General features: G+C 44.3%; 1 protein-coding gene across 3 annotated transcripts in view; it reads left to right on the top strand.

Moving 5' to 3' along the window:
- LOC310754486 (actin-binding protein WASF3-like) overlaps window positions 1-14,175 on the top strand; it is a 76,031-nt gene extending 61,856 nt beyond the window's left edge. The window contains exons 4-10 of one of the 3 annotated variants that reach the window (XM_083596452.1): window positions 2,376-2,529; window positions 3,163-3,280; window positions 4,012-4,127; window positions 4,796-5,059; window positions 8,089-8,480; window positions 9,719-10,668; window positions 10,699-14,175. In XM_083596452.1, coding sequence (XP_083452578.1) covers window positions 2,376-2,529; window positions 3,163-3,280; window positions 4,012-4,127; window positions 4,796-5,059; window positions 8,089-8,480; window positions 9,719-9,876 — 1,202 coding nt within the window. In that variant the 3' untranslated portion in view covers window positions 9,877-10,668; window positions 10,699-14,175. Of the gene's footprint in view, window positions 1-2,375; window positions 2,530-3,162; window positions 3,281-4,011; window positions 4,188-4,795; window positions 5,060-8,088; window positions 8,481-9,718; window positions 10,669-10,698 lie in introns of all 3 variants that reach the window. The other 2 variants (XM_083596451.1, XM_083596453.1) reach the window with 2 other exon arrangements.
- The last annotated feature ends 214 nt before the right edge of the window (window positions 14,176-14,389 follow it).

Here is a 14,389-nt window from a genome sequence, read left to right as displayed (position 1 = left end):
CCAACTCTATGATTCTATGATTCTATGATTCTATGATTCTATGATTCTATGAATTGAGCCCTGAGGGACACAGGAGGATACAGTGGTCTAACATGTAATCCACCAGATGTTGTTGGATTCCAACTCCCACCCCCCCTGATATCTGGCCATGCTGGCTGGGGGGATGATGGGAGCTGTAGTCCAACAACATAAGGAGGGACACAGCCTCTCTGCTCCCTGTTTTAGATCCATATTTGCCACCCACACTTAACCTTTTCAGAAGAGTGTAAGAGGTGTGAGCTCAGATGCACCAATAAAGGCAGATGTTAGATTTCTTGAGTATAATGCTGTTTCACTTACTCAACAATAGATAATAGTTCTAGTATTTGCTTTAACACAGTTCTTTTCTATGCTAGCTGCCTGACACACACAACTCCCACCTTCAGCCTTTCCCTGGCTGATCAATCAGACTCCAATGCCCCAACCTGTAATCAGCACAACACTGTTACCTACTAGCAGATATCTCACAGAACAAGCAAAATGAGGCAGGCAGAAAACATCGGCACACTCTTGCTGGCTGGGAGAGAAGTTCAGGCAGAGCAAGGAATGTGCAATGCAATCCATCCTCTCCCTGCTTCTTCCTCTGTAGGTCTGCCCCTTCCTTGTACAGTGGATGCTCGGGTTGCGAAGGTGATCCATGCAGGAAGCACATTCACAACCCACAGCGTTCGCAACCCACAGCGCTGCGTCTGCACACATGGGTTGCAATTCGGCGCTTCTGCGCATGTGCAAGTGCCGAAACCCAGAAGTAACCTGTTCCAGTACTTCCATGTTTGGTGCACAACCTGAAATCGCGAAACCCAAAGTGTCTGTAACCCAAGGTATGACTGTACTTTGATGATAGGCCCGGAAAGTTCTTGCCAGTTGTTGTTTTTTTAAAAATCAATCTTGTTGAAAAATTGAAAACAGGAACCTTCAGTTTAGCCACATGAACAGCTGTCTAATCTCCCCATCTGTCATTTCCGTTAATCAGAAAATTGCCATCCCCCCCACAAATCATACTGGCCCCCTGCTTTCCTAGCAACCTTAATCTTTTTCAGAAATCTGATGAAGTAATTGCTTGTGTTCTACCACCCCTCAGTAGTGGAGCTGGATAACTGCTGCTTCTTGGAAAGCGTAGGTGATGCAGAAGGCATAGAATATCCTGGGGGGTGTTGTGGTTGCTATAGCAATTTATCACCTGCCCTTTTGCCCAAGGTCCCAGGGCAGGTACATTGGCTGATTGGATACAGCTGGGGTGTGGGTGTTGGCCAAGGTCCTGTTTTGCTATAAAAGCAAGCGCTGCCGCACTTTCCACCTTGGGAGCAGACCTACAGAAGACGGCGCGGGCTGGTTTGCACCTTTCCAGCCCCTGCCCTGGTCTGCTCTCCAAGCCAGCAAGAAGGTGCTGAGCTTTTTTTTCTTGCATCGGGCTCATTTATCCTGAGAGGTAAATCAGGGGTGGGGAACCTCTGGCCCTCCAGGTGTTTTTGGACTCCCAATTTCCATTGCGCCAGGCAATGTGGCCAATGGTCAGGGGATAAAGTCCAGCTACATCTGGAGGCCCACAAGGTTCCCCACCCCTGAAGTAACAGGGTCTTTGTAGAAAGTATGCTCATACTTATAGCACATCTTAAAACCTGCAAGAATTCTCAAAGCAGAGATCGTCACTGCAGTTTTCATGGTTCCACTCTCGATGCCGCTTATAAGTAAGTAAATGTGAGATAACAGCTGTCTAAATCTTAGGGTTACGATCTTTAAGTCTCAACTGTATGCACACTTACCTGGAAGTAAGTCTCTGACTGAACTCAGTGAGACTTCCTTTTGAGTAGATTGCATAGGATTGTTAGTTCATTAACTGGTTATATTGATTACCCATTGTTAATTACTTTTAATTGTATTAATATTTAACTTGCTTTTTCTGTATTTAAACTGTTTTCCCCCTGTATTTATATTACAAATAATATTTGTCATAGTGAATTACAGCGTTTTTATTTTTATTTTTTAAAGTGTTTGTGTTATCTGTCAAACCTAGCTCTTGAGAGATGGGGGAGATTATGATCTGGCAGGCAGGAGTTTTAGGTTTCAGTAGGTGGTGGGATTCTGTCTTTAATCTTGCGCTCGCTCGCTCTCTCCCCCCCCCCCCCCCGTATTTAAATATTTAAAATTCTGGTTATAACGAATTGCAGTATAGTGTAAAGCGTTACCTGCCTTGAGATGGTAGGATAAGCATGGGAATCATCGCACCAAAGAACCAGTGCGTGACTTGTAGGAAACAAAACCCGCATTGTGTGTTGGGATTGCGGGTGCGCAGGGTTGAGTTTCATCCTTTTCACGTTTCTGCCTTGCATTTCCAGTCTCGCTGCAGGATATCAACATGCGGAAAGCTTTCAAGAGCTCCACCATTCAGAACCAACAGGTGGTGTCTCGCAATTCCATCCCAAACCCTGTGATGGAGATGTACCAGCGGTGCGATAAGCCCCCACCGCTCAACATCCTTACTCCTTACAGGTAGGGCATTTGGCAAAAGAGTCTCTGTTACTAAGTCTGTACCCATTTGGGGAGTCTAATAAGTTTAAAAGAAATTGTCCCATGATGGTTAGCTTATGCAATTTAGGTGTTCCTTCATAGCAATGTGAATGTTTTCCTTACTGATAATTTACCGTATTTTTCGCTCTATCAGACGCACCCGACCATAAGACGCACCTAGTTTTAGAGGCGGAGAACAAGAAAAAAAAAATTCTCTCCCTCTTTGCTCAGCGCCTCTCCAGCGAAGCGGCAGAAGAAACGGAGCCCCTTCCATTTCTCCTGCCACTTCGCTGAAAGGGTGCTGCACAGAGAGGGAAAGCTGCACAGCGCCTCTCCAGCGGAGCGAAGCCAGGAGAGCAAGAGGGATCGGTGCGCCCTTGCTCTCCTGGCTTCAGTGAAAGCTGCGCAGCCTGCATTCGCTCCATAGGACGCACACACATTTCCCCTTACTTTTTAGGAGTGGAAAAGTGCGTCTTATAGAGTGAAAAATACGGTATTCTCTGAGGTTTTTTTTTTTTAATCAAGTGGTGTATAAATTTTATGAAATAAAAATTAAAATAGTTCTCTCTCTCTACCTCTCCCTCCCCCCTCAACCCCCCCACTTGCTCTTTCTAGAGATGACAAGAAAGACGGTTTGAAGTTTTACACGGACCCTTCATATTTCTTCAACTTGTGGAAAGAGAAGATGCTGCAGGCAACAGAGGACAAGAGGAAAGAGAAACGCAGGCAGAAGGTACATTTTTGTGAAGGGGGAATATATAGGAGTTGGGATTCAGGTAGTCTCTATAGAGCACGTAAGCAGATAATCTGCCTGTCTAGAGATGATTGAAAGAGGAGAATTCTCACACCCCACCGGAGATTAAATGCTAAATAAATGGTTGATTACAAAAAGTTTTAATTGGGTTTTGATTAAATATGCAATTCATTGTTACTGCTTTGAATTTTATTGTGTTATTATCTTTCTTAGTGGATGGTGAATAATGCTTTTTGTAGGGTAGGGTAGGGGGCACTGGGCATGAGTGTACAGAATCAAGGGGGCAGTGACCCCACTGTTATAGAATAACCTAGACAACCTCAGAATACATGTGCGTGACCACATTTTTGAATCACCTGCATTATGAAAAAACAAACAAAGCACAGATCTCAGTAAATAAGGAGTGTGTTGAGCTGAAAGCATTCTCACCTTTCGTTGTGCTGGGGTTTGTTTTTTTCTTGTAAGGAATTATTTACATATGGGAAACTCAAATATGCACACACGTGTGCACACACACGCACACACACACACACACACACACACACACACATTAAAAAGAAACCCTCAGACTCTGCAGCCTGAAGGTGGTGTATTCTGTTTTTACCCCTTGGGGATTCTGTTCCATTGTGGAGGCCAGCCAAGCCTTACAATTCACATCAGTAGCAGAAAGGTGGTTGACACAGCAGATACTTTACTCTGTTTCTCTGCAGGAGCAGCGGCTGGTTGAAGACTCCACCAGGGAAGTGAAGAAAGTGCGAAAGGCTCGCAACCGGCGGCTGGAATGGAACATGATGGCATACGATAAGGAATTCCGGCCCGATAACAGGTTCTCACCATCCCCATATCACATGGCCTCATCGGAAGGATCACTGTCCCCAGATAATAGGCAGGTTTTATGTATTACACGCTTCGCTCGATCTTTTTTCTTTCTTTTGCTGTTTTTGGGCTTGATTATTGTTTGACTTATTATTATTTTTCTGGATGCTTTTATTGCTCACAACAGCAAGGGTTCTGATCTGACTAGCTGGAGGTTCAGGGAAATGAGGCCTTTTGACAAACTCTCCCCCTGCCCCAAATAAAAAAAAACCCAATGTTTGTTGCTCTGGGGCTGCTAAATCATTGCATGGGCTTTGCTGCTGCATTCACATGATGCTGAGATAAGAAGTCAGTGTGCTGTTTGGAGCACAAGTTAGGAGTACTTAAACCCCTATAGAAGGCTAATCTCTTAAACTGTGGTGCTAACTTCCTAATCCATGCCTGCTCCATCCTTGCTGCATGTGTGTGTTCCTTTTAGAGTTATGTGCGTGTGCGTGTGTGTGCATGTGTAAATGTGTGTGTGTGCGTGCACACACACACACACACACACACACACACACACCATGCCTTGATCCCAGCAGCTGATAGATGTCATCTTAATTTTCCCTTCAGTTTGGCTCCTTCCATCCACCCACCCCATTCAGGAGTACAACCTTTTGGTGTTTTTGTGTGTGACAGATCTTATGCGTCAGATGCAGCTGATCACTCATACCCGGCCAGCCCTAACCATCCTGCCCAGCAGATATTAGCTCCAGCCTCACACCTGTCAGCAGACAACAAAGAGGTCATCCTGGTGGCTAACCAGGCCCAGGAACATGTCTACAGGCCCTCAGCAGCAGGAAGCCGGCAGAACAGTCTCAACCGGGTCCAACAGCCCCATGTACCGCAGCCGTCAGAGACTATGCTAAATGGACCGAGGCCTCAGATAGTCAAGGATTATGGGTATGGATTCCTGCCTGCTTTCCTTCCCCTGTTAGGTGTGGCTTTCTGCTTTCAGAAAGAGAGTTTGGCACTTTCTAAAGCTACCAGGGTATTGATAGTGCAGGAAACTTGTGTAGGAAAGGTGTTGAGAAGCAGAATGCAGTCAGATCCATGGATAGCCAAGGAGCTGGGAAACTTGACCCCAACCCCTTTCTTTGCCATTGATTTATTTTTTATTTTTGGTATGGCCAAGCTCAAGTTTCCACCCTTTGGTTTCCACATTGGAAAGCAGCTGGTCCAGAGATTAGATGATTACAAGGAATACAGCAGTATTCGACAATCCTGGGAAACATGAGGAAAATATAAATATTCCTCTTTAACTACATTTGTTGGAAGATCATATGGGTTTTCCCCATGGTAGGGCAGGCTTGCATTCTGTAAAACCAGCTGGCAACAATATGGTTGCACAGAGGCTGCTCATTGGTACAGTAATGTGAGTGACAATCTAAATCCTACCAGGACTCCCAAGAGAGAACTTGATTGTATATTCATCACTGTTCATCCCTTCATGTAAATGCCAGCCAGCATCCATTTCGCCCAGCCTGGGAAAGTGCTGGCATCTGAAACAGCACTGAATGCTGCTGGCTTTCTCTGGTGGCCACAAGGGCAAGCTGACTTCGCTCCGTTAGGCTCAGCAAGAATCCCCTATCATTTCCCTGCATCCTTTACTCACCTAGCTCCTTTTCCCTTGATTAAGTTCTGTCCCAGTTGTTCCTAGTCTTTGTCATTACTCGGTAAATGAATGCTGAAAATTGAGCTTAAGACCCAAATTCTGCCATTCCCATGCTGCTCTTGACCCCCTTTTGCATGGAGGCCCATGGGCAGAATTTACTCCCTCATTGTTAAGTAAGTTGGCATGTAAATTCTTGCAAATTATTTTTTTCCTCCTTTGGAAGAAGAGGCATCCCCACTGGAAAAATCAAACCATGTGCAAGTCCTTGTAGGATCAATGGCTAAGGGCTGATATGTAATGAGCTTCAAAAGCCAGGCTTGAAAAGAGACCAAGGGGGCTGCATAGAAAATATAGAAATGCAATAGGCCGACAACTATAGTTGGATGATCTGTAAAATGTGAAATAGCACTTCTAGACAAAGGGCTTATCCATACTTAGCTTTTGCCCAGCACTTTATAGCAACAGGTCCTTGCTTCAAAGCTCCATGTCCAAGTGTCCTTTTCCTCTCGGGACTTTCCCCTGCAAAAACCTGTTCTTTAAAGCTGAAGTGCAACAATTCAGGTTTTCCGTGGATTGCTATTTGCTCTGATTCACTGGTAAAGAGTGGGTTTTTGCAGGAAATCTCCGGGGGCAGGGAAGCAGGGAGTGCTCAGATATGGAGCTTTAAAGTGCAGTCCGTGCCTGGAAAATGTGGAGGAAAGTTAACTGTGAATGAGCCCTATGTGTGCAAACAACGGACTGTCTTTTTCAGGACTATGGACAGCAGACAGCAAGAGAACAGTTGCTTTTCCTATGAGATTTTTGTCTGGAAAGGGATTTTATTGAACTTGCCAGTCAGTTTTTCACCATGCAGATTGTTGTCCAAACAGACACAATTAGTATTAAACATGTATGCAATCTGAGCATGAGATTTGTGCACACGGAGTAGTGAGTACATTTGGGAAGCTCATCTGAATGCTAGTTGTGAGGAATCACAGGTGGGGGAGGGTGCTGTTGCACGCAGATCCTGCTTGCTGTGAGATCTGTGAGATCAATATGGTGGACTAAATGGGCCTTTGGACTGATTCAGCAGGACTTTTCTGATGTGTGTGTGTCATTTTTTATTTTTTAAAATCTCCTTAGATACTCCTGTTAGAAGGTATAGTGGGTAATGATAACCAACATGAAATGGTTTTATGCAACCTAATTATTACATTAATTGGGAAAGGGCCATAGCTTAGTGGTGCAGCATCTGCTTAGCATGCAGAAGGTCCCTGGTTCATTCCCTGGCATTTTTGAGGGGACTAGAAGAGACCCCTGCCTGAAACCCTGGCAGTAGCACTTCTTTTTTACCCCTTCTCCAAAAATTAGAGGTTTTAGTCTAGTTTACTATGGTCCCTCAGTCTTTACTGCTTAACTGCTTGCCTAGGATAACAAAAGGTTTTTGCACATCTTGGTGGGTCATGAGTTGGGCAAGCTCAGCACAGGAGTTTGTTAGCAACTGGACTTTCTTGCACTAGTACTGGTTGCCATTCTGTATCTGGGTGCCTGCCATGTCTGAGTACTGTGAAAATTCCCATGTATGTGGGACTGTATCTGCTCTAGTTTGCTTACTTCGAGGGAGGAGCTGTCTTTAACCATAGCTCTAGCTCCAAAGTTGCGCAGCAGTTAAGAAGGGCTAAACTTAAAATAGCCTAATTCTGTGACTTGAGCTGCTCATCTGTTTTTGTTTCCATTTTATTATAGATGCAATAAAATATCCATAAAGAAATAATCAAACAATTACAGCAGGTTGAAAACAACAAAAGGTTGAGCAGTATCATTAAATTTGCTGTTCCTAAACATTACGAAAAAACACAAATTCTTCCAAAACCTATTAGGTTGATTTATGTGTATTATTTTATAATTAGTTAACTCAATCAACTGTTACTATAGACCAGGGTGTGTGTCCCCCCCAAAAAGCCCTTAACATATATTAGGAGATACAACCTCCCCCCTCCATTTTTAGCTATCATAATCTTAGCAGTTATAAGGTTGATCACTATTTTTCGATCATTTCCATAGATAACACCTTCCAGATAACAAATTAGAAATATTTTCAGGTCTAACTGTGAGCAATATTAGAAACATTAGGCTTTTGAAACAGATTTTCAAAATGTTTGTATCTGAAAGAAATTCCAAAAGATGTGTCTGTAATTCACTTTACTCGATCCACGTATCTAGCATTTGTCTGATGCCAACCTATATATTAAGTTTAACTTGTAGATTTTTTGTATGTGTGCCATGTTTGATTGGGCCAGAGTCTGTTTCAAATTGTCTCTTTCCTTTCTCGTTTCAGCCCCCAGCAAGTGCCAATGGCCGAGTACTTTGTGCCACCTGCTCCCCCTCCCCCTCCCCCAGTGATACCCTCCGCTCAAACTGCCTTTGACAGCCCTATCTCTGCCCCTCCCACCATGGCGTCCAATGCAGCTGCCACTGCTGCTCACTCCTCTTACGCACCTTCCCCTCCACCGGCCCCACCTTGTCCCTACTCTGCTTCTCCCCCTCAGACTGGCCCAATGGGGCCCCCCGTTGCACCTCCGCCCCCTCCCCCTGGACCCCCAACGATTACCACCTCACCAGCTCACTTGGCCTCTCCCCCAGCCATGACGGTTGAACCACGGAAGCCTCAGTTCCCGCTGATACCAATGAGTGATGCCAGGAGCGACCTGCTTGCTGCAATTCGTAGAGGTGAGCACCGGCTTTTTCTGTCTAGCAATATTCCCTCCCGCAAAGAGGCCACATTTTTTTATTTATTTGTTTGTTTGCTTTTGAAATTCTAAAGGGTAAAAATAAAGTGATTGGAAGCCATTAAACAATGCTCATCCAAACAGCATGTACAGGCATCAGTGCTTCCAATAGTACCTTCCATGGCACCCATGAAAGGTCTCAGTAAATATCTCATCCAAATCCACCATTTGTGAGAGGCTGGCTGCTCTTCCGCCACAGTTCCTGTTTGCATTGGCTTGACCTCTCGTTCTCCTTAAACAGGAGTGCTTGTCTTTGTGAGTGAGCATGATGTATGATGACTGATGTAGATGTATTTTATCCCCTTAATGGGAGCAGCGGGGCATCCAAGCCCACTCCATTTTGTGGTCATGCCTCTTTTTCTGCTGTTTTATTTGTGGTAGTCATTTTCTTTTATGCCATGCTCTATGGCAGCTATTTTTGTGGCTGGTGCCCACACCACATTTTCAGAATTCCAAAGGTGTCCAATGGCCCCAAAAGGTTAGCTGCCCCTTAACGAATGCAGAATTAATTCGTATCAAACAAATAGTGACTGGGAAGGCCTGTTTTGGCCAGGCCTGTACAAATTGATCACTGTCCCACAATTCCATCTACTCCCACCTTTCCATGGCTAGGAGGAGAAGTGGTGTTCCATTTCCCTCTACAGTTGGGGAGGAAGCATTGCCTATTGTTTGTGCTGAGCTGTAGAGGGTTCAGTGCAACTGCAGGGGAAATCTCAGTCCAACCTCTGTAGCTCCAAGCTGGAAATGGAAGCTAGAGGTGGATGTCTAGGTAATCAGGCCCTTTGGCACCAGGTGCCAAGACAAGCCCCAGATTTTCCTCCGCCTTTAGCAAGGAAAAATGGGTGGATAATGGCCACTCGAGCTTCATAACAGCAAAACAAGCCCCAGCTCCAAATTTGGAACTAGAGATTGGTGGGGATCGCCCCTGCTGTTGTGCTGGGCTTCTCGAGGTGATCGATTCCTGCATTTCAGAGTGTTGGATTTACTAACCCTTTGGGTGCCTTCCAGCTCTACAGATCTGTTTCTAAGCTCAGTGTAGCTGCTGGGACCCCAGTTGGGGCTTGGGAAGGGAACAGGGATTGTCTTTTATGGCTTGGAGTCTCAGTGTGAAGTCAGGTCCCAGCAACACGCCTGCTCAGAAGCCAGTCCTCCAAAGTATTTCTTCCTTTGCAAATGCAGGGATTCAACTCCGGAAGGTCCAAGAACAATGGGAGCAAGAGGCAAAGAAAGAGCCAGTGGGCAACGACGTGGCGACAATCCTCTCCCGCAGAATCGCCGTCGAGTACAGTGAATCAGATGATGACTCGGAGCTGGACGAGAATGAATGGTCAGATTGAGAAGGGGCAGAGTGCTGCCTTGGGGAGGATTCCCCCAAGTTCTTTTTGCCACCTTTCCACAGCCAGGTGTGTGTGTGTGTGACCAGGTGCCCCTGCGGGTAAATTCCAGCTGCTGCCAGCAGCTCATGTTCAGTGAGCTTTGCTTTCATGCCATGTTGCACTGTTGAAATTTTTTTAAGGTGGCCTCTTTGTGGGCAAGTGTGCATTAGTGACTTTTGTCTTTTGAAAAAAAGCATTTGGTGGTGGTAGACCAGCAGCTGACCATTTTTTTCCTCCAGGTGTGAGAAATGGTATTTTAGGCTTTGAACGTCCTGGAAAAGCTAAAACAACAACCACAACTCACTCCTGGTTCAGTTGTCAGTGTGGTCTATTGCAGCTTAAGCTATGGTCTCAGAGAATAACATGCAGATCGAGGGAGCAGTCAAACACAAGAGACAAAGTTTTAAGCTTATTTAAGCAGATGCACTTTCTATGCTCCTGGGTATGAGTGGGAAGCCTTCTTTCTGTGTAGAGTACTGCCGTGTGGTGTCATGGGTTAGAGGAATGTGCTTTTACAAACTTGTAAAGTTTCCTCTATGGCTTAACATTTTAGAGGCAAGTTCCAGAGAAGTAGCCATGTTAGTCTATTGTGACAAAAGCAACAGAGTTCTGTGGCACTTTAACTTATCATGATGTCAGCTTTCAGGTGTCAAAGGTCACTTCATCCCATGCATGGGAAGTCACTTAAGAAGGTACAGAGAGAACTAAAACATGTTGTTGTTGCTGGTTACAAAGTAGGGCTAAAACATAGCAGTGGGTGTATTTCACTGTGCAGACTGCCAGTCAATACCAGAGCCAATCGAGTGAATATAAGTCATTATAAGAACATAAGAAGAGCCTGCTGGATCAGACCAATGGCCCATCTGGTACAGCATTCTGATCTCACACTGGTCAATCAGATGCTTATTGGAAGCCCAAAAGCAGGACTTGAGGGCAATAGCACTCTGCCCTCCTGTGATTCCCAGTATTCAGAGTCATTGTGTGGTATTAATGATATAGGCAGTTTTACTAAATATAAGGCATTGCAAAACCTAGTAAGTGCACCATGTTAGACAACAACCACTTTATTCTGTCTGTACTAAGGGATAAGAACATGTAAGTGATCATATCATGCATGTGACAAAGTGAACTCTGATCCACTAAAACACCTGTTTAGGCAACCATTCCCCTGAATACAACCTGTGATTTCATTGTTTTAACTGTTTCTTTTTTAAAAAAACACCCCAACTGTGTTTATTGTTATGCTTTTTAATGGTTTAGTGCTTGGGGCTTGAGCTACAATTCTATCTGCACTTTTCTGAAAGCCAGTCCCACTGATTATAGCAGGACTTACTTCAGGGTAAACTTAAATTAGAAAGCACTGCACATGAAGAGTAACTGAAGTTGAATTTATGGCCAGTTCCTTCTTAAACACTGCTCCCAAGTTGTGACAAAGTGCTGTTTGCATGTGGCACCACTGTTTGGCCCTTGGCATGGTAAACAGAAACAAACAAAAATGAAAGGTCAAAATGGTAAAATAGCTTGCTTTGCATAATGTATCCACCTTTCCAAAGTCAGTTTTTCTTGGTTGAGAATCACTGCCAAGTGCCTCCATCTTTCCATTCTGAAACCAGAGGGAAATCTCAGTCTTGTCTTGGCTCTGATGCTCGTAACTTCTGTTCCAATCATTGCTCAAACATCCGTCTCAATACTTCCCCTTCAGCTTGGGGTTGCAGACAAAGGGCTCTCCCCTCCCCAAATCTCAGCTGCAGAGGAGGTTGGGGCTCCTCTTCTCACCCTTGCCAAAGAGTAGTGGAGCAATCACCATGGAATTGGTGGTAGATAGAATTGCAGACCCTCCTCTGTGACATCAGGATAGAAAATGTGGGGGAAATAAGGTGGTGGGCCAGTCAGGTATGGTGTTGGTTGTGTTTGTAAGCTGTTTGGGATTGTTAGCCGTTTTAGAGATAAATAGGTAATAATAGAAAACAATTTCCATAGAATGGTTGGGGCAGTGGGGTTGGGAAGTTACCACTACAGTGTTCAAAGGTTAGCCCTGTGCATTATGTGTCTAGCAGACAACCGGGTGCACTTTAGGGATGATACCTTATACAACAACATCATAATAAGCTAAGCATTCCCTGTGATTGGTTATTGTTGTACTGTATTAGTATAGTGGCTTTGATATGAAGCATCTATTAAAAGGGTTAGCTTCATTTCTTCTCTCTCTCACCTATATTATTCTAGAAGAATATATGTTAGCATTTATTTTCAAAGAATATATCTGCATAGTGAAGAGATGTATTTGTTAAGCTTTTATTTTGTGTTGATTAGTTAACGTAGTTGCTAGGTCCTAGGGGCTCTGATTTGGGCAGAGGTGTTGAACAGCTTCCTCTTAAAGACTGATCAGATAGGCAGAGTTTTGAATCAGAATTCAAAGGCTGCATTTAAAGGTTTGACTTGCTCATACATGTGACAAGAACAGGAAAGGTTGCGTGGAATATTTTGTTCCCCTGTTCATTATAACATCTGAGGGAGGCAGAGAGGACAGATTTCTCTCTCAGCAGAAGGTTGAGCCTGGTCCAGGAAAATCCATATTATAAGTATTGGGACTAAATTAGGATATACATGTGGTAAAACGATATGGCAGGTAAACTGGTCCCACGTTGTTCAGGGCTCTATATACTAATAGTAACACCTTAAACTAGGCCCCCTTAGCAAATTGGCAACTGGAACAGGTTTCTGAACACAAGTGCTGTCTGTTAGCAAGGTCTCACTCCTGTCAACAATCTTGCTGTCGCATTCTGCGCTACCTGCAGCTTCTGGGATCAAGCTGCCAAACTGAACAGTTGATTCCTTGCAAGCGCAGAACTCCCTTGACATTCTTTTTTTCTTAGTCCAGGTTCTGAACCATGAAGCCACTGAGAGACAAAGTAAACAGCTTTGCCATCACTGTACTCTGCTCTTACCTTGTTTTTCAGTGGTGGCCAATGCCCATTGAGACTGGTAGGATGGAAGGCAGGGAGGCCAACAGTAGGTGGAGCTAGAGCTCATGTCAGGCCCAGATTACTAATTCTCTTTCTGTCCCCACCTCCCTCCCTGCTGAGCTGTAAGTAAGCAGGGATGCAGGCTGGAAGCACACTGAGGTTGGTGGTGCTCGGCCCCATTCATCCTAACGGACCAGCCTGCACTGATGTTTCTTCTGGCTTATGAGCTTCCACCTACTAGCATGAGATTCTGTGCACTTGTTCATAGAGAGGACAAAATCAAGTAAAACTAAAGAGTCTTTCTCACTCTGCCTTTGTCACCCAACAGGACCAGGCATCCATCTCTGCAAGGTTGGAAGCAATGATTAATTTGCATACTGAAATTTTAGACTGTAATTTGCCCCCACCCAGGTCTTTGTGGTAAGAGGGGAAAAAATAAGCAACTGATGGCATCTGGCTATCACAGAATTCAAGCTTCTTGTGGCAGGATTTATGTGTCGCTCTTATTTGTCTCTTTTTGGGTTAGGCATCAATTAATGCAGCATTATATATAGCAAACTATACTGGGAACGGTACTACTGAATTAAGCTTCACAGTTTAGAGCAGCTGCTGAAGAATACAATCTGTAAAAAAGGCTTCCTTCTCATTCTGTTTGGGTGCCTCTTCCAAAAGTTAAGCCAGGCAGGGTTATGCAACCCCCAGCATTCAAAAATTCCTTAAAAAGATAATAAGGCCCATTTAATATTTAAACTGCTCCATCTCAATTGGCAGTCCCTCGTTAATTTATCAATTTATTCATTTCACAAAATTTATACATCACTTGGTTGTTTTGCTTTTTTAAAAACAAACAATGGCATTATTAGTTAAAAACAACTATTTAAACATTCAGAAATAATTAAATTAATAATTAAATAAGCAACATGCTAAAAACCAAATTAAAACACGTGCCGGCATTCTTACCTGTCTGAATAGGCTGGCCTATTCATCATCAGGAATGCAAATTTATAGGACGTAACTTTGCTGTTAGCTTCATGATGGCAATAATTAATATTCATCTGGCCCCTCCCTGGAGTTCTGTTGCATGCCCCTGAGCATGGCAGGAGTGGCAGCTGCCATCCCCATCACACAGCTCTGTGTGATTGAGTTGCTCACTGATTATACTGGCATTAAATAACTAAAAAATAAAGAAAGAAATAAGGTGGGTGGGTAGGAAGAACTATATTTAGATTCAGGCATCATCAAACAAGAGATTCTTCTTGTCTTCATCCTCACATTGTGAAACGAATTTGAAGGTTCACTTAGCCCCAGACATTTTGATACCTGATCGTGTGCTCTCTCTCTCTCTCTCTCTCTCTCTCTCTCTCTCTCCCTCCCTCCCTCCCTCCCTCCCTCTCCCTCCCCACTCCACAATTCCCTGTTCAGAAGCTGAGTGAATTCACAGTTGAATCTTGCTTCAACACTGGTGTTTACAATATAGTATCCTGCACCGCAGCTGAGGGCTAGAGTAG

The sequence above is a fragment of the Podarcis filfolensis genome (genome assembly GCF_964270895.1).
Source record: "Podarcis filfolensis genome assembly, chromosome: Z".
Taxonomy (NCBI): Eukaryota; Metazoa; Chordata; class Lepidosauria; order Squamata; family Lacertidae; genus Podarcis; species Podarcis filfolensis.
Note: the sequence above shows the minus strand (reverse complement) of the source record. Positions and strands in the feature narration are given on the sequence as shown.